The sequence below is a fragment of the Culicoides brevitarsis genome, chromosome 2 (assembly GCF_036172545.1).
Source record: "Culicoides brevitarsis isolate CSIRO-B50_1 chromosome 2, AGI_CSIRO_Cbre_v1, whole genome shotgun sequence".
In the NCBI taxonomy this organism is placed as follows: Eukaryota; Metazoa; Arthropoda; class Insecta; order Diptera; family Ceratopogonidae; genus Culicoides; species Culicoides brevitarsis.
Window position 1 is genome coordinate 32,411,326 of NC_087086.1, and position 26,358 is coordinate 32,437,683.

Here is a 26,358-nt window from a genome sequence, read left to right on the forward strand (position 1 = left end):
GCAAAGCAAAAATTCCTGCAAAGAAAGTGAAATTACTTTAATTAAAAATTATTGAAAAATAATTCGAACTGAAATTATTAAAAAAAAATATTTTTTTTTATAAAAAAAATAACTTCATCAAAAAAAAAAAAAAAAAATAAAACTATAACGACAAATAATTATAACCTGTCGCCCACGTCTAGAATTTTTCCGTGTGCGCGCGCGATAAGAAGAAGCCATCGTGGAAGGTGAATAAACCGGGCGATGATGAGCAACAAACTACACACTACACAACAATACCGCAGCACATCGGAATGAAAATGATCATCATTAATTTTTGTTTATATAATTAAATTCAATTACACTGTCGTTCAAATACCAATTCGAAAATATAATCGGCCCCGGCAAGCAACGTGACACATAATGTACGCACATAAGACACCTTCTAATTAATTGGCTGATATTTTTGAGTTTTTTTTATTTTCGTTGTTCTGTTATTTATCCTCACTAATTAATTGTTAAATAATAAATAAAAATAAAACAAAAAGTGATTTTTTGGGTGACATAACAACAAAAAGAGGAAATAAATATTAAATAAATAAAAAGGAAGAAAAAAATTAGTGATTTAATTCGAAAATAATTGAAGGATAAATAATAAATTAATTGTTGTTTGTGCCAGAAGACTTGAAAACTAAAAAAAAAATAAAAACAAAAAAAAGTTCCTATTAAAATAAATTAAATTAAAAAATAAAATTAAATTAAAATTTAATTTAATTAAAACAAAAAAAATATTAAATAAAAAGCGAAAAAACAGAAAAATCTCGCAAAAGTGTAAAAATCAAAAGCCGGCAAAATTCATTTAGAAAAAGTGGCCTCAATAGGCGCCAACACGTTGAATTTTACAGACTTGGGGAGCCCTTACACCACGACAGGTGAAGGGCCCCCTAGTACGCCGCAATCGGGCATGGATGCGCCCGATGCCCCGCACACGCCAAAGTATCTGGATGGCGGCACAACGACGCCCGGCTCGAACAAATCGGCGTTCGTGGAGCTGCAGCATGGGTGAGTTTATTGAGAGATTTCAAATAAAAGACGAACCTGAAATTAAAAAAATAAATTATTAAAAAAATGTTAAAAATTATTTTTTAAAAAAATGATCGACGGAAAGATTTTATTTTAATTTTTTAAAGTTTTAAAAAATTATCAAAAATTTATTTAGTTGATTTTTAAATAAAAATTATTATTTTATAATCATAAAAAAAAAAATATTAAAAAAATATTATTTAGATTTTTTTTAAAAAAGATCGACGGAGATTTTTTAATTTAAAAGTAAAAAAAAAATAATTTAAAAAATATTTAATTCAAAATAAAAATTTGCAATAATTTTTTATAAATAAATAATAATTAAAAAATTTATTTATTCAATTTTTTTTTTTTAAATTTTCATTAATTTTGAATAATTTTTAATTTTATTTAATTTTTTTTATTAAATAGAATTATAATAAATTAAAATTAATTATTAAATAATTATATATAAGAATTATAAATTAATTCTTAAATTGAAGAAAAAAAAATTTTTACAAATTTTCCAAATAAAAAATTGTTCCGACGGAAAATTTTTCATTTAAAAAATTTCTTTTACATTTTAATTATTTATCATGAAAAATTCCACGAATTTCATTAAAAAGTGAGAAAAAACTTTTCTTTTTAAAATCAATCCGTCAATCAATCAAAAACTAACAAATTCATGAAATTCCAATAAGTGACCAACAAAACCAAAACACATGTTTTCTAATATTCAACAAAAAATTCAACAATTCACTTAAATATTTTTTTTTATCTAAACACGCAAAATATTGCCCGCAAAAATTTTCGGCATTTTTTCCACAAACACGAACAAAAATTAGCGATAAAAATTTTGCGTGTTTCTTTTCCAAAAAAAAAAAAAAAAAATTATAAAAAAATAATTTCTTGTCTCGATTTGTCTTAAAGTCAATCAAAAAACAAGAAAAAAAATCGTGAAACATATCAATAAAATTTCAATTCATTCTTACAAAATGATAAACAAATAAATCGACCTGCCAAAGTCAAAAAGTGATTGTTTGTCTATTTTATTCATGAATGTCTGTTTTAAAATTTTTCTTTTATTTTTTTTATCGTGTTGTAACAAAAGCGCCTTTTAGAAAAAAAAAATATAAATAATAAAAAAAACTTTTGTATGATTTTTTTTTTGTATTTTACAACAAAACACGCAACTTCACATTCGTCCATTGTTTCCAAGAAAAATTCTTACAAGACACAGTTCAGTGAGTCGCATTTATTTTTACTGCCTCGGCACTCGGTTCTCGCTTGCTAACTAACTGCTTGCTTAGCTGTTCGCGTTTCTTTTCTTTTTTTTCTGTTTATTAAATAAAGCTCCACACGAAAAAAAAATGTACGAAAAAAGAAAAATTATTTATTAGAGAAGAATGTTAATGGATGGAAGAATTTTATGACGCAAATGCACAAAAAAATACAAAAATAAAATGAAGTACAAGAAAAAAAAAGAAGAACAAGAAGCATGACTTGCGATTCGTCGTCATAGGAAATTCGTTTCTATTTTTGAACAATTTGAACAATGACAAGTGACTACTATTTTTTTTGCTTCGTTGTTGTTTGAGCTATTTATGAGGCAACATGCTACGTAACGCGAAACACGAATAAAAATGGTGATAAAATAAACGTTACGTCGAAAAAATAAACGACAAAATGGAAGGCATGGGCGACTAATGTTGCTAGAATGTGACAAAATTAAGCATTTAATGATATTTTTATTCATAAAATTTTTTTGTTGATTTTTTTCGAGGGAATTTATTCAAAAAAGTTATTTCTTTTAAATTTTTAACGCAATTAAAAATATTTTTTGGAAAAAAATCTTAATTTTAAAAGAAATAAAAATTGACAAATTTTTTATTTTGTTCAAAATTTAATTTTTTCCTATTAAATTTTTTATTTTGTTAAAATAATTCTTCGAAAAGAAATATCAAATATTTTTTTTTAACTTAAAAATTAAAATTTGCGATTAAAAATTTATTTATTTTAACAATTTAATTTAAAAAATTAAATAAAAATAAATTTAAAAAATGAAAATTAAATTAAAAATAATTAAAAATAAATAAATTAATTTAAATTTTATAATATTAAAAAAATTATTTAAAAAAATATTCATTTAATAAAATATTTTTAATTAGAAAAACCTTCCTCTAAAGTAGAATTAAAAATTTTTATTTAAAAATTAAAAAAAATATAATCAAAAAATAATAATTTAATTTAATTAATATTTTTTTTAATAATTGAAAACTGAAAATTATTAAATTCCATTTAATTCAAAATTTTATCAGAAACTTTAGTGAATTCAAAAAACTAAATTAAATTCCTGACATTTTAAAAACTTTTTTTTAATTGAAAAAATTTATTAAAAATTATTTTTTTTAAAAAAGCTAAAATTTTTCAAAAATATTAATTTTTATTACTTAAAAAATGTCTCATAAAATTTTCTTTGAAAAAAATTTGCTCTTTTTTTTATTTTAACGGAGAGCTAAATTCTTTTGATCATGAAACTTCTCAGAAGCAAGACAATTCCTCGAGAGATAAAAATTTTTCTTTGTAACTTTGTGTAATTTGTAACAACAACGTCGACGACGTAAAAAAAAGACAATATAGCATGACACATTACAACAACAACAACAATTGCAATAACAATAATAATAATAAGAACAAGAGATCGAGTGAAGTGATGTATTCATTCAATTTTATACTCACGCTAAATATTTACCGCTGGCAGCGATGTGCTCGTTTGTTTGAAAAATGTACGAGCGAGCGAGAACCTTGAAAAGTTTTCTGTTGGTGTTTGTGAGTCGTTTCGTTCCGTGTAGTTTCAAGACAAGTTTTCATTCAAGTTTCACACCTACATCCATCGATTCCAATCAAATAATCAATAAACATTGGCAATAAAACACACTTTTCAAGTATTTCTTTATTTTTTAAAGAAAATCATTTCGAGTAAAAAATAAAAAAAAATGAAAGAAAAAAACTTTTTGTGTATGAGCCACACGTTCGGAGTAAATGTGAACCAATTGTAGGTAATTGCTTTAATTAAGTTATAATTTACCTACACATCATCATCATCGCGGCGCGATACGTGTATATGGCTCTCTGCTGCAGCATGACTGAATGACTCAACACATAAATATTAATATATATGATCATTATTATTATGTAATTTTTAATGATTTTAATTATTTGTTTATATTAATTAATTTTTTTTTTACTTTTTTTTTCAAGATCAAGAATGAATGATGAATGTGAGTCTCGTGTGTGCGGAAATAAATCACTTTCGTTCTTTTTTTCTTATAAATATTTTATTTATTAATTTTTTTGTGCAATAATTTAGTTTTTTTAACATAATCAGAATTATTTTAAAAGATTTTGTGAAAGAAAAATTGAAAAAAAAAATAATTATTTAATATTTTAAGAAAAAAAAAATTAATCAAAATTCAATTTTTTAATTAATTCTTAAAGTTTAATTTTTTAAATTTAAATTATTTTATTTTTATGTTATTTTATTTTTAATTAATTTAATTTTTTTCTTTTATTTATTTTTTTAATTAAATTTATCTAATTATTTTAATATTTTATTTTCTTTTAACTTTATTTATTTTTTAATATTAGATTAATTTTTAAATAAAATTTATTTTTAAAAAAATACAAACATTTTACAAAATTTTGTTTTAAAATTTTTTTTTTTTTTATTTTCTTAATTAATTTTTAATTAAAATTTATTTTTAATTATTAAAAATAAAAAACAATTTATTTAAATATCAATTTTTTACCATCGAAAATCCCGAATTCAATTTATTAAAAAAAAATAAAAATTTAATTAAATAAATTTAAAAAAAATTAAAAAATTTATTTATTAAAAATAAATTCAAAAATATTTTTTTTATTAGAGAAATATTTTTTAAAATAAATTTAGTTATTTATTTAAACATTTTTGAAAAAAAAAAAATTAAAAAAAAAAAAAATTTAAAATAAATTTTTGAACTGCAGGAATAAAAAGACATTTTTTTAAAAATATTTTTTATTTTAACTAAAATTAATTAAAAATTATTTTTTTTCCTTTTAAATTTCAGATACGGTGCCATTCGCGGTGGTTATCAACACTTTAGCGCACAAGGCGGACAAGACAGTTTCCCGAGTCCACGCAGCGCCCTCAGCTATCCATTCCCTCCAATGCATCAAAATTCAGCATATTCGAGTTATCACTTGGGTGGTTATGCACCGCCATGTGCTAGTCCACCAAAAGATGGTAAGTTTTCAAAAAAATAAAAAAATCTCAAGGTCTTAAACATTTCTCCATATGTGCCACGCTTTATTGAAATATTTTTCGGGTTGACTGAACAAATTCGTACAATGAAAAAAAAAATATTGAAAGGGGCACCATTACCACAAAATATGTCTAAACTGTGAATATTGTGATAGAAATTCAATAAAACTAATAATTATTTATTACAACGGCGACTGCGACGAACGAACAAAAAAAAACAGAAGCAACAAAAAACACACACAACGAGAGACGACTAATTAAATTTAAGGGAACATATGCCTTTTTCTTTGCTTTTTTCGTTGTTGTTGTTGTTTTTACAGGCGCTGTTGGCTTATGATAGATAGAGGACGTTCATTACACGCAATATTTGTTATTTTTCCTTTTTTTAGCGTGTGTGATAGCGGGACTAGACTAATTTATCTATACAACAAGGCTAATTACTTACTCTACATTTTCCGTTGATACCGATAAAAGTGCGAAAAAACTCGTTTTCTATCCTTAAAATGCCTTCAAAACGCGCTTTTGTGATTTTTTGTGGCAAACTGTTAAAGAAAGAGCTCATTTTTTATTGGTCTCCATACTAAAAAACTAAACGACAACTAACTTTATTGTGGTATCATAACAGAATTGCCGTGGGCTGTTTTTGTTTTGCGGATATTTTATATTTATTTTTAGTCATTAACATAGGCCTACTTTTTATTCGTCGTTCGTTCATTCGGTTGTCGGACGTCGTTTGTTATCACACTGTACAAGTATTTTTTTCTGCTTTAATTTAATCAAGAAAAAAAAGTGTAATAAAAAACAACGACGTTCGACAAGTTACGGCAAATTGTCTCCAAAGAGAGATTGGAAAGACGAATTTTTGCATGAACGAGTTTTAGAAAATTTTTTTCCATTATTTTTTGATGAATTTTTGGAGCGTGACAAGAAGAACGAAGCGTTTGAAGAGACACAATGAGAAAAACTTAACTTCAACTTAAAAATTAAGTTTAAAACTAACTTTATATCTCAAGGTTATTTGAAGGTTAAATTACGAAGAGTCGTTTTTAGAACGAATTTCAATATATTTGCTCAGAATGGAAGTCTCAATCCTCTTTTTTGATTTCAATAATCAGATTTTTTGTTAACAAAAGTCTTCTTAAACTTTTTTAAAATTCAGATGATCATAACCAGGACCATCAGTTTTAGATTCATCTCCCAAAGATTCAATTTTTTTCTCTTGATCATCGTTAAAGCCTTCCACGTATTCGTAGTATGGATCATCTTGACTAACGGTTGGACGATTGGTTGAAGATGTTCCCTCTATTCCATCATCATGACTAGCTTTTCTCATTTTAATTTTTCTCATCCTCCTGACTCCCAAATAGTTTAAGAAAAGTCCCAACAGAAGGAAAAGAAGAAGTACTCCAAGAACGACTAACAAAGCGACATTTGATTCTTCTTCATTTTCTGAAGATTTTTCATTTAAAGTCTCTCCAAAACAATTTTCAGCCATACTCTTGAAGATTCAAGTAAAAACTGAAAAGAATTTCTTTGAATGATTCAAAAGGAAGTTTATTATGAGATTAGGATATCCGCTTTAGTTCTGAAACTGATTAAAATTCAAGCTATCATAAATTTGTGAATCACGATTGACGCTTTGAACATATTCGTAATACGAAGGATCACAAGGTACGGAAGCTCTGGGAGGAACAAAGACTGGTTCTTCATCCATATGAAAATCTTCTGATCTTGAGTTGGAAGAGTTTCTCTTTCTCTTTACAATCCAAGTAACTCCTAAGCCAATAAAAAGCAAGATAAGCAAAGAACCGATTCCAATTATGATGAAATTTGTGACTTTCTGTTGTTCTTGTAACTTTTCCAAATCTTTTTTGATATCATCTTCATCCAAAGGTTCGATAGTTGTCACTTCATATGGCTCACAATCACTTAAAGCACAAATAGCACTCAAATTTTGACAGATTAGATCGGCTCGAGGACATGAAATGAAGTTTTTGCCAAACCGAATGACCTTTAACTTTGTATACTTCATTGTTAATTCCTCTGCATCGAGATTCAGCAACTTATTACCTTCCAAATCGAGGATTTCTAACTTCGGAGCAATAGGAAATTTATCAATAACTCGTATTAAATTGTCATTCAAGGAAAGTTTTTTCAAATCAGTTCTTTCAAAAAGCTTTTCTGGAATTTCTTCAAGACGATTGAATCCGAAATTAACAAATTCCAATCGAAAGTTTTCCTTGAAGAGATTTTCTGGAAGAGTTCTGAGTAAATTTTTACTGAAATCTACTTCTATTAATTTATGACATCTTTGAAAGGAGTTTTCTTCAAGTACTTTAAGCTCAATACTGCTTGCTAAAAATCTTTCTATTGCCAAAAATCCATCGCAAAAGACTCTTGTCCATGTATGAACCAACGAAAATCGAAATTTTACAACTTTGGAACTGAAATCTTTGAGTTCTTTCACTGCAATGTCTTGTGCTTTTAAATTTAGATTCGAAATGACACAAGTGCCTTCCATTAAACTAAAGGAATCGTTATTTAACCTCTTAGAATCACATTTGATTCGTATTGGCTCTTGACTTTTAGTACAAAGAATCAATAAAAAGAGCAAAAAAATGCTCTTCAGAACGACTTGAGACATGACAACTCACTGACTTGAGCAAAGAAAAAAACTTCCGCATCACCTGATTGATTATTTCAAAGGTCAAATGATGATCTAATATCCTGTCGTTTTTTTCTGTTACAGATAAAATGGAAGAAAGTGGCTTACGGGTAAACGGCAAAGGCAAGAAAATGCGAAAACCTAGGACAATATACAGTTCACTGCAACTCCAACAACTAAATCGACGCTTTCAACGTACCCAATACTTAGCTTTACCAGAGAGAGCCGAGCTTGCCGCTAGTCTTGGACTAACACAAACACAGGTAAGTCCGATTTTTTTCAAATTATATCAACAAACCCGAATCGAATCGAAAATTTACGAGTTGACTTATTTTATAATGATAGACCGCTGCTCGACTTTTCTTTCGAATTTGAATATTATGACTGACGACTTCCATAAACAAAAACCCCAAAAAATTTCGTTGTGTCATAAACCATTATTATTTGTTTGCTTTTAGTGACATTTATTGCTTTTTTTTCGTTCGTTTCCTCCTGTTACGTACTTTATTGACTCCCACTTACGTTTTTTCTGCTTTTTTTGGGTGTTGTCGTCCAGCTAACATAACTCACACGAATGACACTTTAATCATTCAATTGAATAAAAAAATAATTCAATGAAAAACCACTTCAAAGAAAAAAAAAAAAAAATTATGAAAAATTTCCCTCAAACCGCAGTGAAGGGTGAAAAAATCGCAACCGCAAATATTCTAATTTTCTCTTCTCATTTGCCTCACCTCACTACTCATGGAACACTGCAATTACTATTTTTATTTTTTCATGAAAACTGAAAAGTTTTTAATAAAATATGACAGACAAAGTGCACGCGAATATCCTTCCATATGAGTTTTGATTGAAAATGACTGAAAATCGATCGAACTGCAATCAATCGAGGAGTTTTTTTTTTCTTCCTTCTAACCTGAAGTTCGTACGAAAGTATGAATAATGAAGCGAGTAGGAGACAGGAAGTGACTGTACCACGAAAGTTACAACAGGCGTGGATGATCGATATATGTCGAAAAGTACTTTGGTTTGTTTGTAAGGGTAAAAACAAGGAATGCTTTTTAATTTTTTATGACAGCATAGATTGGTTGTTTGTTTCACTGAATGGAAAAACTTTTTGAACTATGATACTTTTTTTTTGTTTTTGGTTAGAGACATTTATGCTCAGTCTGATATTTTTGGTTGAATTTTGCATTTGACTGACAGCTAGTTAATGCAAATGTGGATAAATTGCACGCAGGAACAAACAACTGCGGTGAAATTTTGGCTTTTTATTCAATTTTGATTGAATTTGATTCAAAATTTAAACTTTTTATTTGGAAAAGGGAGTGTCAAGTGTCAAAAATATTCAATTTAAGTACATTTTTTAAAGTAAAAATGTAAAATTTGTTGCTTTTAAAAGGCAAAAAATCTCAAAAATAATAAATTGAAGAGAATTGTAGATCATAATCGCCTTGACACTCGAAAATCGTTTCGTAACACCTTCGAAAACCTAATTGAAGTCCATTCGATACACCTTCACTCATCATTAAAATAATCGAAGAAACAATACGAAATCTTAATCAAGATCAGAAGCGACGAAAAAAATTGATTCATTCAATACAAATCATAATAAAATGTTTTTTTTTTCATCTTCGGTTCCGAAAACATTTCAAAATATTAACAATCGAATCGATGATTAATGAAGTTCTAATAAGCATGAATCTTCGTGAAAAAGTGTGGCAAACGTGCATTGAAAGGTGATGATTGATGATTAATATTCGGTCGAGATTTCTCAATGAATGACGGATCCGGGTGAGCTTAAGAGATCTTTCTTTCTCTCTTAGAAAACAACAAAAAAAAAATTAATTAAAATTAAAAGGAAATTGATTAATGAGTAATTTTTTTGCTATGTCGTTTAAACTAACTCAGAACCATTTCATGACTGTTTGTAATTCCTCTTCAATAAACATGCAGAAAAAAAAACGACTTCAAGTCAAACAAAGTCATCGCCGCTATATATCGCACTGCGCCTCCCCTTTCATTCAACATTGAAAGCTGGATCGTATAGTATTTCGCATTTAATTTATGATATTTGAAGATCATTATCTCATTTAACTTTTGTTTCTACAGAACAACAAGCAGAAAAAAAGTCAGTCAAGTCGGCGATCGATGATGGTATGTAAGTAGTTGGAGTTCAAGAACGCAAAACTCGCAAAAAAAAGTAAAAACAAAGTGTTGACGCATATCATTTGCTCAATCGACATTAATGCTTGTGTATGTGTGAATTAAAGTTAATCGAATTAAAACTAATAATAATAATTTAAAAGAAATGTTTTGTGTGTGACTTGACATGACTTTTGTCTTAACAAGAGCAGATTCTTGTGAACTTGGATGGAAAAATTTGTGTCATGAGAATTTTTGTGATTCAGAATTTGAGTTTTTGACACATGAAAGTACTTAGAATTGGAGCTTCAATGATTTTTTTAAACAAAAAGAACCTTAGATGCGAGCTTTGATAAGTTTTTGACACACAGAAGATCCACAGAAAGGAACTTTGATGACTTTTTGACTCTCAGAAGATCTTCAAATCGGGCTTCTTAATTTCGTTAAGTTTATATGCTTGGTTTGGATTAATTGAAATAGATTGTCTGACACACAGAAGATCCTCAGATCGAGGCAGAATACTTACCAAACTTGATCCAAAACCATCTCACTCCATCTTGACATGAACCAAGTCATAAATCTTGATTTAATTTGCCATGCAGTAGCAAATCCAATTCGTTCCGATAATTATCACCGATGTGTGGTTTGTGTTTGAGTTAACACCTCGCTGGCCATTGATTCATTGTTGTTGTTGAACAAATCACAAGAGATTATAAATGGTTCTGCCACACTTTTATTTGTCGAGGAAAAATTTCGAATTATCTACGGTAACTTCTTATACAAAGTTGCTTGAACTCTGGCAAGACTTTTCAATTGCCTTCAACTTTGCGACGAAACATGAGACAAAGGCGCCAATTAATTAATGTTCTACAAATTTTACAGTGTGCCATTCTCGTGTTTCTTTCCTTCGACAAAATTTTACGACGACTCGTAAATGAATAAATTAAAATGCGGTCTGGTTTTAATTTAATGAGTGTCCGAATCGGTTTCTATTAACTCAACTCCTGAATTATTATTAGTTCAAAGCTCAAGGGAGTCGTTAAGGAACCGAAACTTTGACAATTAGGTCATCAAAGTTGAACGAAAAAGAAACCTTCTTGTCGACTTTGTCTGGTTAGCAATTGTAACATCACATCAGCAGAAATGCCTATAAAAAAACAAATACAGTTCCTTGAAGGCAAAAGCAGCAACAACAACAATAAAACCGCGAATAAAAAAAAGTTGAACGAGGAATGAAATACAATAAAAAAAAAACGAAAACAGAAAACAACAGAAGGAATATCTTTTGTTTAGTTATTCGATCCAAAGGTACGTTAAGAATGTTTTTACTTTTCCCTTTTTGCGATACGTATGCGATGGAGCGCATTCAACGGTTGCGTTGCTGAGGTGCAGTCGAATGTTGCAATTTTTATTGCGTTTATGATGAACATTTTTACACATCTCGCGGGTTCGCGCGGCAATGTTTGTATAAGAAAACGAAGTTCTTATCGCTTCACGTCGACATTGCATGTGCTTCGGTGATGGAAATGCAAACAGAAATGTTGATGGATTGGTTTCTCGTTTGAAAAGTTGAAGTTTAGTAAAGTCCTTAGGTTTTTATGCTTGGTTTGGATTAATTGAAATAGATTTTTGACACACAGAAGATCCTCAGATCGAGGCTGAATACTTACCAATTTGGTCCAAGGCCATAAGTTCAAGAATTCTCCAAATTGCTGAAAAACGAAAATTAGCTTTAAGAACTACTGAAGATTCTCAAAAAATCCAAAAAATCGAATGAAGCTCAAATTTTTAATTTTTTAGCATTTAAATGAGTTTAAGAACTCTCCAAATAGCTGAAAAATGAAAGCTTTTGAAAAATCGAAGCGATTAAAACTTCATTTTTGGTCTTATGAATATCAAATAAAATCATTTTACAATTTAATGAACTTTATTTGATATTAAAAAGATCGAAAATAAAGTATTAATCGCTTCGATTTTTCAAAAGCTTTCGTTTCTAAACAATTCAGGGAGTTCTTAAACTCAGTAAAATGCTGAAAAAAAAATTTGAGCTTTATTCGATTTTTTCAGCTTTTTAAAAATCTTCAGTAAGTAATGAAATTTCTCCTGAAGATCTAAAAGCTAAAAGTTAATAAAAACTTACCTAGAAATTCTCGATCGCATCACGTGACTCCAATTTCCAAGTAAGGTAATTGAAATCACTTTCATGTCACTTTTCTAATTAATCTCACTCCTTCACCTCATTTCAGAAACACTTTCTGTCTCGCGTGCGTCTGTGTAATTCTCCGAAAGAAGACTTCTAAAAAGAAAAGGAGTAAAAAACAATAAAATTTAATTCAACACCACCTTTCACACACACACAACGCTTCGTACCGTACATTGAATAACCAAATCAAAATTCATCATAATTTTAAATTAAAACAAGTGGGTGAATTATTGCAATCAATTACCTCTTCTGCTCGACTTGCTCTACAACTTTGTTCTCATTCAATTTTATTAAGTCGTCTCATGATTTTTTTTTCTGCTTGTTCGCTGCTGACTCGATTAAATAATGCTAAGTGATTCCAATTTAAAAGTATAATCTCTCCGTATGTGCGTTTTTCTTCGAGGGAACATGTCAACAGCGAGACAGAAAGTTCACAAGACACCTCGCCTTGTTATTATAACTCTCGCGAGACCTTCGGAAAATTAAGATGCTTTCGTTTTTTTTTCTTGCTGCACCGAAGCAACATCAAAAATGACAAGACAATACAAATTTGTTTGTTTTTCTGCGTTTAAAAATTAACAATTAAAATCAGTTTTTTTTTTCGCTGTTGCACTTACTCACTCTTTTGATGTTGTTGTTGTTGCTGCAATAATTTATGTTAAACAAAATGTTTGTTTGCGAGTGATTTAAACAATTTGTATGGAGAACAAAAATAATAATTTAATCATAAATTTTTAAAAAAGTATGAATGATGGCTTTTTAGCATGACATTTAGTTAGTTACTCACTTGATCGACATCGAGTGTTAATGAAGGTTTTTCGAGCGAAAAAAAATTTTGAAAAAAAAACATCGAAGATCCAAAAAATTAAGTTTTGAAAGATTTCACGCCCATGTCGGCGGGTCGCTGTCTCATATCCCGTATTCTATGCCTCGAACATCATTTTACGTCTTTTACTGTTGTTTTTTTGTTTGTGCGCTTTTTTTACGATAGGCTGAAACAATTAAGAAATTTATTTAATTTTTTTTTTTTAATTAAAATAAAATTAAAAAAAAATATTAAAAATTTACCAAAAATGAATATTTGACTTAAAAAAAATTTATAATCTATGAGGATTTTAATTCTTTAAAATTTGAAAGATTTAAATTGTTATTTTTAAAAATTTTAATTAAATTTAATAAATTATTTAAAAAAAGATTAATTTGGAATTAAGTTGAAAATTAATTAAATAATTTAATTTAATAAAATAAATAAATAAAAAATTAAAAAATTATAACAAAATTAAATAAATTAATTACCTAATTAAACATAATTTAAAAAAATAAAATATTAATTAGTTAAAAAAAATTATAAATTTTTCATGATTTTTTTTTTAATTCAAGAATGTTTTAAAATTTTGAAAAAAATATTTAAAAATAAAAAAAAATTATAAATTTTTTATGAGTTTTTTGAATTCAAGAAAACTATTTTTTAAATTAAATTAAATCAAAATTAAAAAAAATTAAAAAAAATTTATTTATAAAAATTTGTTAAATATTAATTTTAAAATTAAAAAAAAATAAAAATAATTTTTCTAATATTTTTAATTAATTAAAATTTAAAAAAAAAATAATTTTAACAAATTAATAAAAATAAATAAAATTTAAAAAAAAATAAATCTAATATATGAAAATTAATAAATAATTTTTAAAATTAATTAGAATGATATATGGAACATTTCTACTAATTGCATCTGCCTTTTATTGTGAGTTCCTCGACTCATAAGCATATAAATGTATTTTTTTTTCGGGGAGTTGTTAATCATGTGTGTTGTTGTTGTTGTAGCGCGAGTTGAGAAATAAATAAATAAATATTAAAAAATAAAGGCGCCCGCTGTCTGTCTTTCCTTTCTTCTTTGAATTTCTTGTGTCCATCCGCGCGGTTCTCCTTTATTTTTTTTTGTGTTTAACGATTTTTTCAAAACGCCTCTTTCTCCCAATAAATAACCACGAAACAAAAAAAAAATAACTCATCACAAATTTATGAAGCTCCTTTCTCTCATCGTCAAGTCGAAGGTTTTCTCAAGAATTGCGCGATAATTAACACATTTCTCTAGATCTATCATTGCGATGCCGCTGTCTCCTAATAAGGCAGTGCAGCAACAGAAGCGCACTTAATGCAGATGTTTCCATCATCAAATACTGCCTCGCGCATATTCCACACTCACTTACCTCGTTCGAGTTGCACCACACATTATTATTAAACAGTAAAAAGTAAACAATTTAAAACAATTACAGGCCTCGTCTCTCTCTTGTTTTCTCCTTCTCTCCCTCTCTCTCGCGCTCGCTGTGTGTCTTCCGAGCCCGCGTCGACCGGTAATACGGTATGAGGTGATAATAATAATAATTTTTACTACAATCTTTATTATTATTATTATTAAAACGTTTCATTATTATTTTATTATAACTATTAGTGCCTTACTATATTTCTTCATTTCGCCAAACAAGCAGCAACAGTTGCCGTGTTTTGCCTTCGCTTCGCGTTCCTTCAACAACAAGAGACTTGGGAGAACATGCAGAGCAAAGACAAAGACAGCCAACGGGCACACCAACAACAAACAGTCTCAGACATTTGCAGACACTTTCAGAGCAGCGAGTCTGAAATGCAAGCAAAAAAAAAGTACAAAATAAAAAAATCAACATGTTAAAAAATACACAAATTTTTTCTGCTTCATACATGCATTCGGGGTACTCCTCCCCAATTTTTCTTGTTTATTATGTCTTGCGAGTGTGTCTTCAGTTTCGAGTTTCTTATCTTTCCAAGTCTTGTCTCCTTCGCGGTTGTAACACTTGCATGAAAAATCACGAACGGTGGTTTAAAAAGTTTCCTTTGTTCTGAAAAAATTAATAAAAAAATTAAAAATATAAATTTAAAAAATTTTAATAAAATTATTTTTTTCTGGAATTAATATTTTATAAAAATAAAAATTTTTTAAAATAATTTTTTTTTTATTAAAAATTATTTTTATAATATTTAAAATTATAAAAAAATATTTTATTTTTAAAATTTTATTAAAAATTTTTAATTTTTTTTTAATTTTTATTCTAAAAATTATTAATTATTTAAAAAAAAAAAAAATAAAAATATTATAAAATATTTTTTTTCTGAAATTAATTTTTTAAAAAAAATAAAAAAAAATAATTTATTTTTATAAAATTATTTTTTTTTTTATAAAATTATTTTATTTTTTTTTAATTTTATTAAAATAAATAATTAGAAAATATAAAAATTAATAAATTTTTTTATTAAAAAATAAATTAAAAAAATTTTTTTTAATTTTTTTATTTTTTATGAAATTTAATAAATATTTAGAAAATAAAAAAAATTAAATAAATACCTATAAATTAATAAAACTATATTTTTTTCAAATGATTTTTTTTTTATAAATAAAATATTTATTTTTTTAATTTTATTTTTTTTTAATTTTATTGTATTTTATTAAAAAATAATAAATTAATTGAAACAAAAATAATTTTAATAAAATTAATAAATAATTAGGAAAATCTAAAAAAATAAAAACATTAATTGATAAAATATTTTTTTTAAATGAATATTTTATAAAAAAAAATTAATTTAAAATTTTAATTTAACTTTTTTACTTCAATAAATTAAATAAATTGGAAAAAAATTAATTTCCTAATTCTTAAAAAAAATATTTTAAACAAATTTGTTAAATTAAATAAAATAAATTTAAAAAATGGAAAAATAAAAAAATCTGATGATATAACCAAAAACATGCAAGGGACGATAAAAACACATTGACACAAACTCCCACATTATTTATTCATTGATTCAATCTCTTACAACGTAAAAAATTTACATCGATAAATTATTTAGACAACGTTTTGTTTTGTCTTTTTTTTTCGTCAGCAATCTTGACAATAAAGAAACAAAACAAAAAAAAATAATTTTCCTTTGTCTTGAAAACAGAAAATCTCTGAAATCAAATTTTCGCGTCAAATTATCGCGCGCAGCACAAATTTTGTTATAAAACAAAACTCTTTTTTTTTTTTGTTGTATTGTCTTGTAATGTAATGAATAAAAAAAAAGTCAAGACAAGTTACGGACCTAAACACGCCATATCACGTGTTTTTGTTTCTTTTTTCCACTACCGTTGTCGAATGACTGAAGCAGCAGCAGCTAGAAGCTAGGCAGGGAGATACAATCAAGTCGTCATTATTTGTAACTAAATTTTCGGATCATGCTTAGAGAAAAAAAAAACTAGTAAAAAATGCGTCATGGCATGTCATGTCGATCACAGTTGACGTAGTTGTTGTTGTTGTTATTGCTTGACTGAGCTGTGTGACATTTTTTTATATAAAAAAAAAGTTTTTTTTTTTGAGGAATTGAAGTGACAAGTCACCAACAATAATAATGATGATGATGACGGTAATATTTTTTGTGTTCCTTTGAGTAAAGTTAAGTAACGTAATTTAAAAAAAAATTATTAGTAAAATTATGGCACGCATCAGATTTTTTCGGGGCCCTTTTTCACACACACTTGACATTTTTTTTTTACTTGAAATATTTTGATGAATGATGTGATTTTTATTATTTCACACTTAATATTTCTAATGTCATGAACTTTTTGGGCTACCAACAACTACTTAATTCATTAGAGCGAGAAAAGTTTTTTTTTTATTATCATTAGGAAAAAGTGCGTTAAATCACGTTGAAACATCAAATGTACTCGATTTGTCAAAATGACAAAAAATAACTCATCATCAGGAACAAAATAAAAAAAAAATGTTGTAATAATTCATGCTTCGTGAATTACGCAACAAACAAATATTTCTAATAAAATAAAAAAAAATTATAAAAATAAAATAAATAAAATGAAAAATTATAATGGAACGACCACATTTGATGCGTACTTTGTGAATCTACGTTAATTGTATGGAACAGTAAGCACACAATTTTTTCACGTACCGACAGATAATTCACTGGAGAGGCTCTTTTAATGGAAAACCACAGCAGCAGTTTCAATTTTTTTTTTGTATTTGTATTAATTCGATTCGATGTGTAATTGTTAATAACAAGTGATGCAACTTTGTAATAATTTCAAACAGTACCGAGTAATGCTTTGTAATGATTAAAAAGGGGGTTAAAAAGTGGGAGTGATGATTTCTCGAGCATAGTACGGAATTTATTCAAATTCCGCTTTTAATTAGGTTCGATTGTCCGATTCATGTTAATTCTATTTCTCTGTGGTTTGAAAAGTGAAGAATTTTGTGCTAAAGGAGCTTTATGTCATTAATTTTAGCTCAATAAATCGAATGAAATTTTTACTTTATAATCCTTTAATTACGTTTGAAGGTTATTTGAAGGTCATTGAAGTTCAAATAAGGAATTTCAAGTCTTTCTTGTGCTTTTTGTGCCTTTTATGGTTCCTAGTTGCAAAACTGATACAATTTTTTACCTCAAAGTTCAACTTTAAAAGAAAATTCAAATGAGATTGAATGAAGTTTTTACTTCAAAATCCTTTAAATACTTTTCAAGGTCATTTGAAGGTCATCAAAGTTCAAATAAGGAGTTTCAAGTATTTCTCGTGCTTTTTGTGTCTATTATGGTTCCTAGTTTCAAAACTGATACAGTTTTTGAACTTTAAAAAAAATTCAGATGAAAATCTTTCAGTTGAGATCTTTTTAAGTAAAAAGGTTCAGGTCACTTCAGTTAAAAATTTTTTTTTCTTTTCAAAAGAAAAAAATAATTAAATTTATTCATTAGATTGTTAAACTATTCTTGTTTTATCCTAAAATGGTTAATAGACGAGCAAAGCAATTTTTTAAAAATTCACAGCCTTCTACAGATTTCTCATAGTTTTTCATTTCTCTAATTCAATTTTTCAATTTTTAATATGTTTCGAAATTAACCTCATTTTCGTATTATTTAACTCCTTTTAAGCCCAAATAAATCTCCTTCCTCGTCACAGGGCATTTCATCATTAAAACGTATGTTTGTGATCAAATTCGAGGCACATCTAACACAAAACAAAAGGGGGAAGTAACTTTAAACCCAATTATTATCATATATTCATATACAACATAACACATTCGTAACGTGCGTGATGATTTTACCGAAAAGACGGGATGGATATTTGATCCCAATTTCTTTGAAATGCGCGCCCTCCCATTCAGTCTAGTGATTGAAATTTTATGTTTTCAAACAACTCAAATCGATTCCCAAAAGTCAAACGAAACATAAAAAAAACTATTTCACCAAAAAAGCGAGGCAATTGACACACAAAAACTGTATATGCAGCATGCCCTTAATTACCGTAATTGAATCTGTGTAATAATAAGGAAGTTCATAAATTTTTACGAGTTGCGTATACAAAGACGAACGTTCATGTTGATTAACATAAATCTAAATAAATATTGTTTAGAGTGAGTGATAAGAATCTGCTTCGTTTGGATTTCATCATCATCTATCATTCCGTCGTCTGTGCGAGAAGATGGATACTAAACTGCAATATTCATAAGTTATCCCGTATTGGAAGCCAGCAGTATCTAATAAATAATGAAATTAAGTCGAACTTGCTGTTCCAGATACGGACGACTACTAGATTTCCTTTCAATATTAATGAAATAGTTAAGTCTCCGTATATTAATTATTAATAACTGATGCAGCGAAAAAAAAAGTGATTGGAACAACACTTTTATGCATTTTTATGAGATGTTACAGCACGACAAATCGATCACATGGCAGGATTTATTGCTTTCTAATGGAAAGATTGATAAAAGAGATTTTTTTGGTGCACCGTTTCTTCTTCGTTTCTCCAGTCTTATGGCGTTAATGAATTTTTAATCAGTTCATCATATCTATAACTACGTGTCCATATAAGCGCGATGATGCGTTTTTCTCGCAAACAAGACGATCGATGGGAATAAATTTCAACAGGTTTTTGCAATTAAAAATATTTGTTCTAACTCATAAATAAGTTCTAATAAGAGACGATCGGTGATCGCTCGCTGGAATCCAGCCCAAAGTGAGGCATCATCAATAAAGATGACAAGTTTTTTCTGCACTCGTGTTTTGATAATAATTTATTTTATTTATATATATTGATCATTTTTCAATTAATTCAATGCACAATAAATTTTTATTTACTCATGCCATATAAATAAATGTAGACCATGTCCGCATCAGGCGATCAATATACACACGAGAAGAGAAAAACTTGTCAAATGGGATTTTTATGCAATTAATCAAGTTTTTTTTCATGGCTTTTATTGTTTCGAGACTTTTTTGTCTCAGCCTGCTGCTGCTGCCGTTGCAGTTGTTGTCGCGGTACATGCAGCGCAAAATGTTTTCTCATCGTTTTCGTGCACGCTGCGACGTGAACGGCGTAAAATTATCGTAAAATATTTTTTTTGTGCACTGCAAATGAATGGATATTTTATGCAGTGTAAAATGCATTGTTTTCTAAAGGGAATTTGTCAAGTTTTTTTTTGCATTATTTATCATTGTGTTATTTAGATGTTAGAAACTGTCAAGGTCAGTTTCCTGAGAAAACTGCAAATAAAAAAAAAGATGTCAAGGTCATTTAAGCAAACTTTCCATTCTTCAAATAAATAAATTACTTTCCTAAAAGTGTGTGCAAATAATGCACAATAATAACGGCAGCAACATCAATAACAACCAAAACACATGTTTCAGTAATTTATTATCGTGTTACCTGTCTCAATTTTTTTTATTATTATAATCTTTTTGTACAAACGCATTCAATTAATTTATCATCATGATCATCTCGTAAAACGCACACATTGATTTCATTCATCCGATCGTTCGCTTACCTGGTGCGCAACTACAAAAAAATGTAGCAGGTAGCAGAGAATAAAAACGATAAAATAGAAGGAATTTATGAATTAAATGAAATGAATTTATTTTTATGTGCGAATGATGATGAAATGCAAATAAAAACATAAATTAATAGGACATTTGAATGCGCAAACCAGATGAAAAGAATTCAATATTGATCTAATTGGTTGGTTCTGTTGTATGGAACGGGGTGAAAATTTACGGTATTGAAGAGATTTGCATAAAAAGTTCATCGATTTGGATGAAACTTAAAATATTAGGTCATATGAAAATTTTTATAGCAAAGAAGTTGTTCAGTAATAAAAAAAATGGTAAGAAATTAAGAGATTGCTGTTATAATGAATTCGGAACTCGTTGAAGAAAATGTTTTTGTTTCCTAAGTTTAAGATAAAAAGTGACTTAAAGCTTCTCGTTATTTAAAAAAATCTTATATAGAAAAGACATATGCTTGAATTTATGTCATCGGTCTAAGAATTCGTTTTATATCGAGCGGTATTTTTGCTGGTCAGTTTATCAATTCGTTTCTTTTTTACCTAATGTTAAATGGTATATCTATGGCCAATCGTCTAAAATTTGCAAACTTATTGGTTTTTACAGTTTTGGGAGTCACCAGTTCTGCGCGTACCCCATCGAGGGTTGAATAGTACCACGCTCGGTCATATCTCCAAAACGTAAAAACGTTTACTCTGTCTTAACAAAGCATACCTACATCATGATACTATTGGAATCATTAAGAATGTTTAGCCTGTTTGTCTGTGGCTTTGAAGTTCTGTGGCTTGGTGATTATTTTTGTTTAGGTTGAAATATTTCGAAAGTTCTGTTAAGCCGTGTCTTGAAAGGCAAAGTATGATCTGAAAGGCAAAGTTTGCGAATGGTTTTATATCATTTGATGTCATAGTTGTTCGGTTATAGTATCCTTCTCATCAATAAATGTTTATAAGTCTAAATTTCAAACGAAATCTTGTAATTTGGTTCTTCCTTTAAGTTTTTAATTTTGAATCCTAAAATATTTTGAAATATAAAACGTTATATTCAATAAAAAAAATCTTACCTCAGATGATAAATCCAGCAAATTCGTAAATTTCCAATTTCAAACATTCTCACCCATGCTCATAAACAATGTAAAATGCTAATTCCGTTCGTTTGCAAGCACAAATATTCTATGAATGAAACATCATTATTTTATTTTATCATTGCACGAGCAAATTCACCGCAAAAATAATAATAATTGTAGCAATAAAAAAGCTAAAATAATAATAAATTTAAATGAATAATCAATTTATTTACCTTATTTTATTTTTTTGCATTCATTCACTTGCTTCCTTTGCATGAGTCGTCATCAGCGTCGTCGCCGTATCGTTCGTAGGTATGCTACCAACTTTGATTGATGTAATTATGATGCTCTACAAGTCTTTGATGATGATAATTTAAAGCAACTTTTTTTTTCTTTTCGCTACACAGCTACAGCACAGAGTTTGTTTTGCATCGACATAAGTGAACGAAATGCACATTAATCGCATGAGAAACCGACCATGACAATGTTTTTCTGTTGTTTTATGCTTTATGTAGTATTTTGTTGTTGTTGTTGTTGTAATGGTATGACAAACAGAAACATATTTTTTGGTGACTAAATTTATTTTTTTTTACGACAATTTAAATGATGATGATGACTTTGTAGTCCGTTGCTGTAAAAATTTATGCTCATTTGATTAAATGATTGTTGGTGTCCCCATTGTTTTGTTATTTTTTTTTTAAAGAAAAAAAATGTTTTTGAAGAAATTTATTATGATCATTAAAGTAAATGACAAGTGCTGTCCCCCTTCAAGATTTGAACTTTTTTTTCTAAGCTCAAGTGGGCGAATTTCGGGTGATCATTAGATAAAGAAAGAAAAGTTCACACATGACAAAAAGAGTTTTTGGACTGTTGCGTCACTTAATAGCGATTCTTCTAAGACACTTTGTGATCGAAAAGAAATCTGTTCCATTTTTTCTTGATCTCTCTACGAGAAAAAGAAAAAAAATGTACATATTGAAATTGTACGCAAAAATATGTGGTGTGAGCGAGTACTTGGTAATTTTTAGCGTGAAAACTGCAATGAAATTCACAATAATACGACACGGTACGCAGCTTGTGTATCATGCAATGATGTTTGATCTTCCCGCATGATGCGTTTTTTTTTTCGTTGCACATAGTAACCATGTGTGTGAGTGTATGGCTTATGAGCACGAGAGCCATGGATGCGTACTACCGCAAGGTCTTTAAATTGTGCCGACTGTTGGAATTTGGTGGCAACTTTACAATTTCATTTATTTTTATGAAATTTTTTTGTGCTGCTGCTGCAACCAAAGGACAATACGACGCGTAAAGAAAGGAATTAAAAATATTATTATTGTCGTCGTTTCGTTTGCTTGTTTGTTAGCAGCAAATATGCGAATGGGAAGACAAAAATTTGCTACCGTTTGTTATCGTGTTTTTTGTCATGTAATCGCACATTGTTGCTGTCGATTGTGTGGCAAGTCGTGTTAAAGGTCAATGATTCGTATCTTAGTTAGTGTCATGAATGAACTCACCTGAATTAGCTACTTTTCCGTCACTTTTTGGTCAAAACAACTATCCTCACGAGTTTGTCAATCATCAAGGTCCCAAGTTGATAAAAAAATAACAAGAAAAAAAGTGCACTCACCGTTCCAAGATTGGCAGCAGCAGCAAAAAACTTGTAAAAGGAAAAAAATATGTATCACTTTTTATTGCAGTACGTGACTCGGGTACTTAATTAATTTTCTTTAAAGATCACTTTTTTTCCTCTTCTCTCGATGTTCGTCATTCGGTTTTTATCAAATGCATGCCACTCGCAATTGATCAATTTGATCTGTTAGAACTCTAGATCCGAACAACCACACTTCGCATATTAATGCATGGGCTTGATAAAAATTGTTACAAGGTTTTCACGTTCAAGCTCTTTGCGAACGACGACGACGACGTGCAAAGTTTACGTGAGAGAGACTTGTCTCTCTAGCGAAACATGTATCGTATCGCGTTAGATCAGCAGTTGCAAAATTTGAATTCAATTATTAATTTTTATTATGAGCGTTGTTGGTTTAGTGCTAACGGCAAACTTTGCTTGGTGTGAAAAATGTTTCTTTTTTGTTAAAAGAATTTTTTTTATTTCAAGTTGACTTTTGATTGGTGACAGGCCTTCAAGCTTCTTGAAACTTTATTCATTCAACAACATTTCAATGGAAGATGAACTTTTAGATTTTTGCTGCTAACAATCCTTCTAATACTTCAATGTCTCGACACTTTTGCTTCTTCACCAACAAGTTAAAATGCTTCGTCATACATCCTTTGTATCTACAGAAAATGCTACATCATCAATTTATACGAGCTCGTTCGTTTCGATTTTGATCAGTTCTGACATCTTCTGTCACTTTTGTCTTATACTTATGACTTTATTCGTTGCAGGTGAAGATTTGGTTTCAAAATCGACGATCAAAGTATAAGAAGATGATGAAGGCAGCACAAGCTCCGGGCGTGGGTAGCGGACTTCCGTTAGGCGGCGGAGGCCCGGGACAAGGAGGCCATAGTCCGTCACAGCATCAAAATATGCATGGAGGTGAGTTTTCATACAAATTTTTTCTTTGATCAAATTTTCATGATTTTTTTCTTTTGAAGCTCAAGGAGGCTCAAGTAGTGGATCGCCTTCAAATTTCCTACCTCCAGGACATAGTCCAACGCCGTCAAGTACGCCAGTTAGCGAATTGTCACCTGGTAAGTTACTTTAAACTCTTCAAAAGTAGAAAATGAACTAAATTAAATTTAAAAAAATTTCAGGCCTTAGCCCACCATCTCAAGTCCCATGGGAGCAAAAACCATTGCCGCAATGGGGCAATAACGGAGGAGATCATAAACCACCGCCGCCGCATATGTCAATGCCGCCATCGTCGCAACCTCAATTACCACCCCCAAATCACGGGCATCCAGGACCCCCGCAATCGCATCCAGGCACACAAATGGGCGGCTATATGCCTCAGTATTGGTATCAACCGGAAACAAATCCTTCGCTATTGACGTAAGTTTTTACTTCACTTTATCCCTTTTTTCAAAAAAAAAAAAAAAAAAAAAAAAACAATTTATAATAATAAAAAACTTTTTTCTTCTGTGTATTTCCAGCGTATGGCCTGCCGTTTAACAACAATCGTATCTAATTGAAACTATTAATTATTAATTAAATTGTGTATAAATGAATGAAAAAAGATACAAATATTGATATAAATGAAGTAAAAAATAGTGCGTAGTGTAAAATTAAAGAGAAAAAAAAAGTAAATGAGTACTAAATTAAATGATAAAATATAGGAAAATAATATAAAAAATTACAAAGAAATCGAACAAAAAGTTAAAAAAAAAAATTAATAACTGATGCGATGAAAGCTTTCTTTTTATTATTATCATTAAAAAAACGTATTGCTTCAAAAGAAAAAAAATTAATGGACTTTTGATCAATATAACAAAAAAAAAATGAATGAAGCAAATTTCCTTATAAAGGATCCGTTTCGCTGTTTTTTTAAATAAAAAGGTAAAATTTACAAATATACAAAAAAAGTACATTCCAAGTGAAAGAAATGAAATACATTCCTGCTTTTGTGCAATATTCAGTAAAAATTACATAATAAAGAAAAATATAGGATAGAACAAAAAAATAAAATAATTTTTTTGTTGAAACAGTTTTGTGGCTCAGTAAGTTAAAATACCGTCGGAAACTTTATTTTTAAATATTTTCTAAAAAAAAAATAAATTTTAAACTTGACTGCTTTTTTATTAAAATAAATTAAAAAACTGACCACTAAACAAAAAACACACAAATAATAATAAAAAGAACACTTAATTAATTAAATTATATTAAACTCCAATTTATTTTTGTCGATCATCGGTGATTATTTTATTATTATTTTTATTATTCTTATTAAATGTGTAAATATTTAACGAACAAAAATACAAATGATAATAAAATGATGATAATAAGTGTAGCTAAAAATTTGTGCTAGATAATTTTTGGTTTTTTTGTTTCTTTTTATTTAAAAATTTTTTAATTATTATTCGTGAGTAAAGTAAAAAAGCATCGAAATCCACGTGATCTTCAAATAAAAATAGGGTTAATGATGCTTTATGACACAAAAAGATATTTCTTTCATCACAAAAAAAAATATTTAGACAAAAAGTTGTAATAATTGCTAAAAAAAAATAAATAAAAGTTACGCGCTGTATTAATAAATAAATAAATAAATTATATATGATTAAAATTAGGATTTTTAGCGTAAATAAATTAAAGTTAAAACTTTTAAGGTAAAATATAAATATATATAAAAATAATGAATAAGTATAATGTTTAAATAATGAGGGATATTTGTTTGTAATTAATTTTAAGAAATTAGAGTAAAATTGCTGTGTAAAAATTTCATGAATGGATGGCATGAAAAAAACGAGCAAAATTGTATAGAAAACAAAATTTGAAAAAAATAAACGAAAAAATTATTGAAAAATGGTATTGAAAAAAAAAAAAAATTTTTTTTTAACTTAAATCGAAGTGACATACAATTTTTTATTAAATGAGGTAAGTCCCTAACTCTACAACTCTTAAAAAAAATAAATAAAAATTTTATTTACCATTGACAAACATTTGAACATGAAAAAAAAATTACTGAAGAGCTCATAAATAAAAAATTGTAACAAATAACAATTTTTTAAGTCAATTAAGTACATCATCTCAAGTGTTTGCCCACTTGATGCCATATGTGATGTTTTCCACTGATGATTATTCGATTATTTATGTTCATCTCGAGTACCAAGAGACGGGGAAGTGGCTGGCGGAAAGGCACAAAACAATAGGTAAGTTGATGTAAATATTGTTGCTTGTTTGGATGAATAGAGCACGAGCCTTTGTTACATTTTTTATTTGTTTTTTGAATGCATCCATCCACTCCAACCGAATGATGCTTGAAATGTATATTTTGTGCTTGTACAAATGATTTATTTGTATTTAGAAACATTTTTGACGACAATTTGAATAAATTTTGAAGTAAAAATCGGCCCATATTTCGTCAAAGGCACACGCACGGAAATGCACGCGAGTGCGAATGAAAATGTG

The 26,358-nt window shown here is 28.3% G+C and overlaps 1 protein-coding gene across 1 annotated transcript; it reads left to right on the forward strand.

Annotated features, from left to right (window-relative positions):
• The first annotated feature begins 926 nt into the window (after nt 1-926).
• Nucleotides 927-24,405, forward strand: LOC134831446 (homeotic protein distal-less). Its single transcript, XM_063845178.1, has 7 exons — nt 927-1,041; nt 5,151-5,326; nt 8,094-8,272; nt 23,679-23,829; nt 23,889-23,984; nt 24,048-24,285; nt 24,387-24,405. The coding sequence occupies exons 1-7, from the start codon at nt 944-946 to the stop codon at nt 24,403-24,405; spliced, it is 957 nt and encodes a 318-aa protein (XP_063701248.1). The 5' UTR covers nt 927-943.
• The last annotated feature ends 1,953 nt before the right edge of the window (nt 24,406-26,358 follow it).

Coding starts and splice junctions, on each gene's coding strand:
- LOC134831446 (XM_063845178.1), top strand. CDS start 944: ATGGATGCGCCCGATGCCCCGCACACGCCAAAGTATCTGGATGGCGGC. Junction 1,042..5,150: donor TTCGTGGAGCTGCAGCATGG/GTGAGTTTATTG, acceptor TTTAAATTTCAG/ATACGGTGCCATTCGCGGTG. Junction 5,327..8,093: donor TGCTAGTCCACCAAAAGATG/GTAAGTTTTCAA, acceptor TTTCTGTTACAG/ATAAAATGGAAGAAAGTGGC.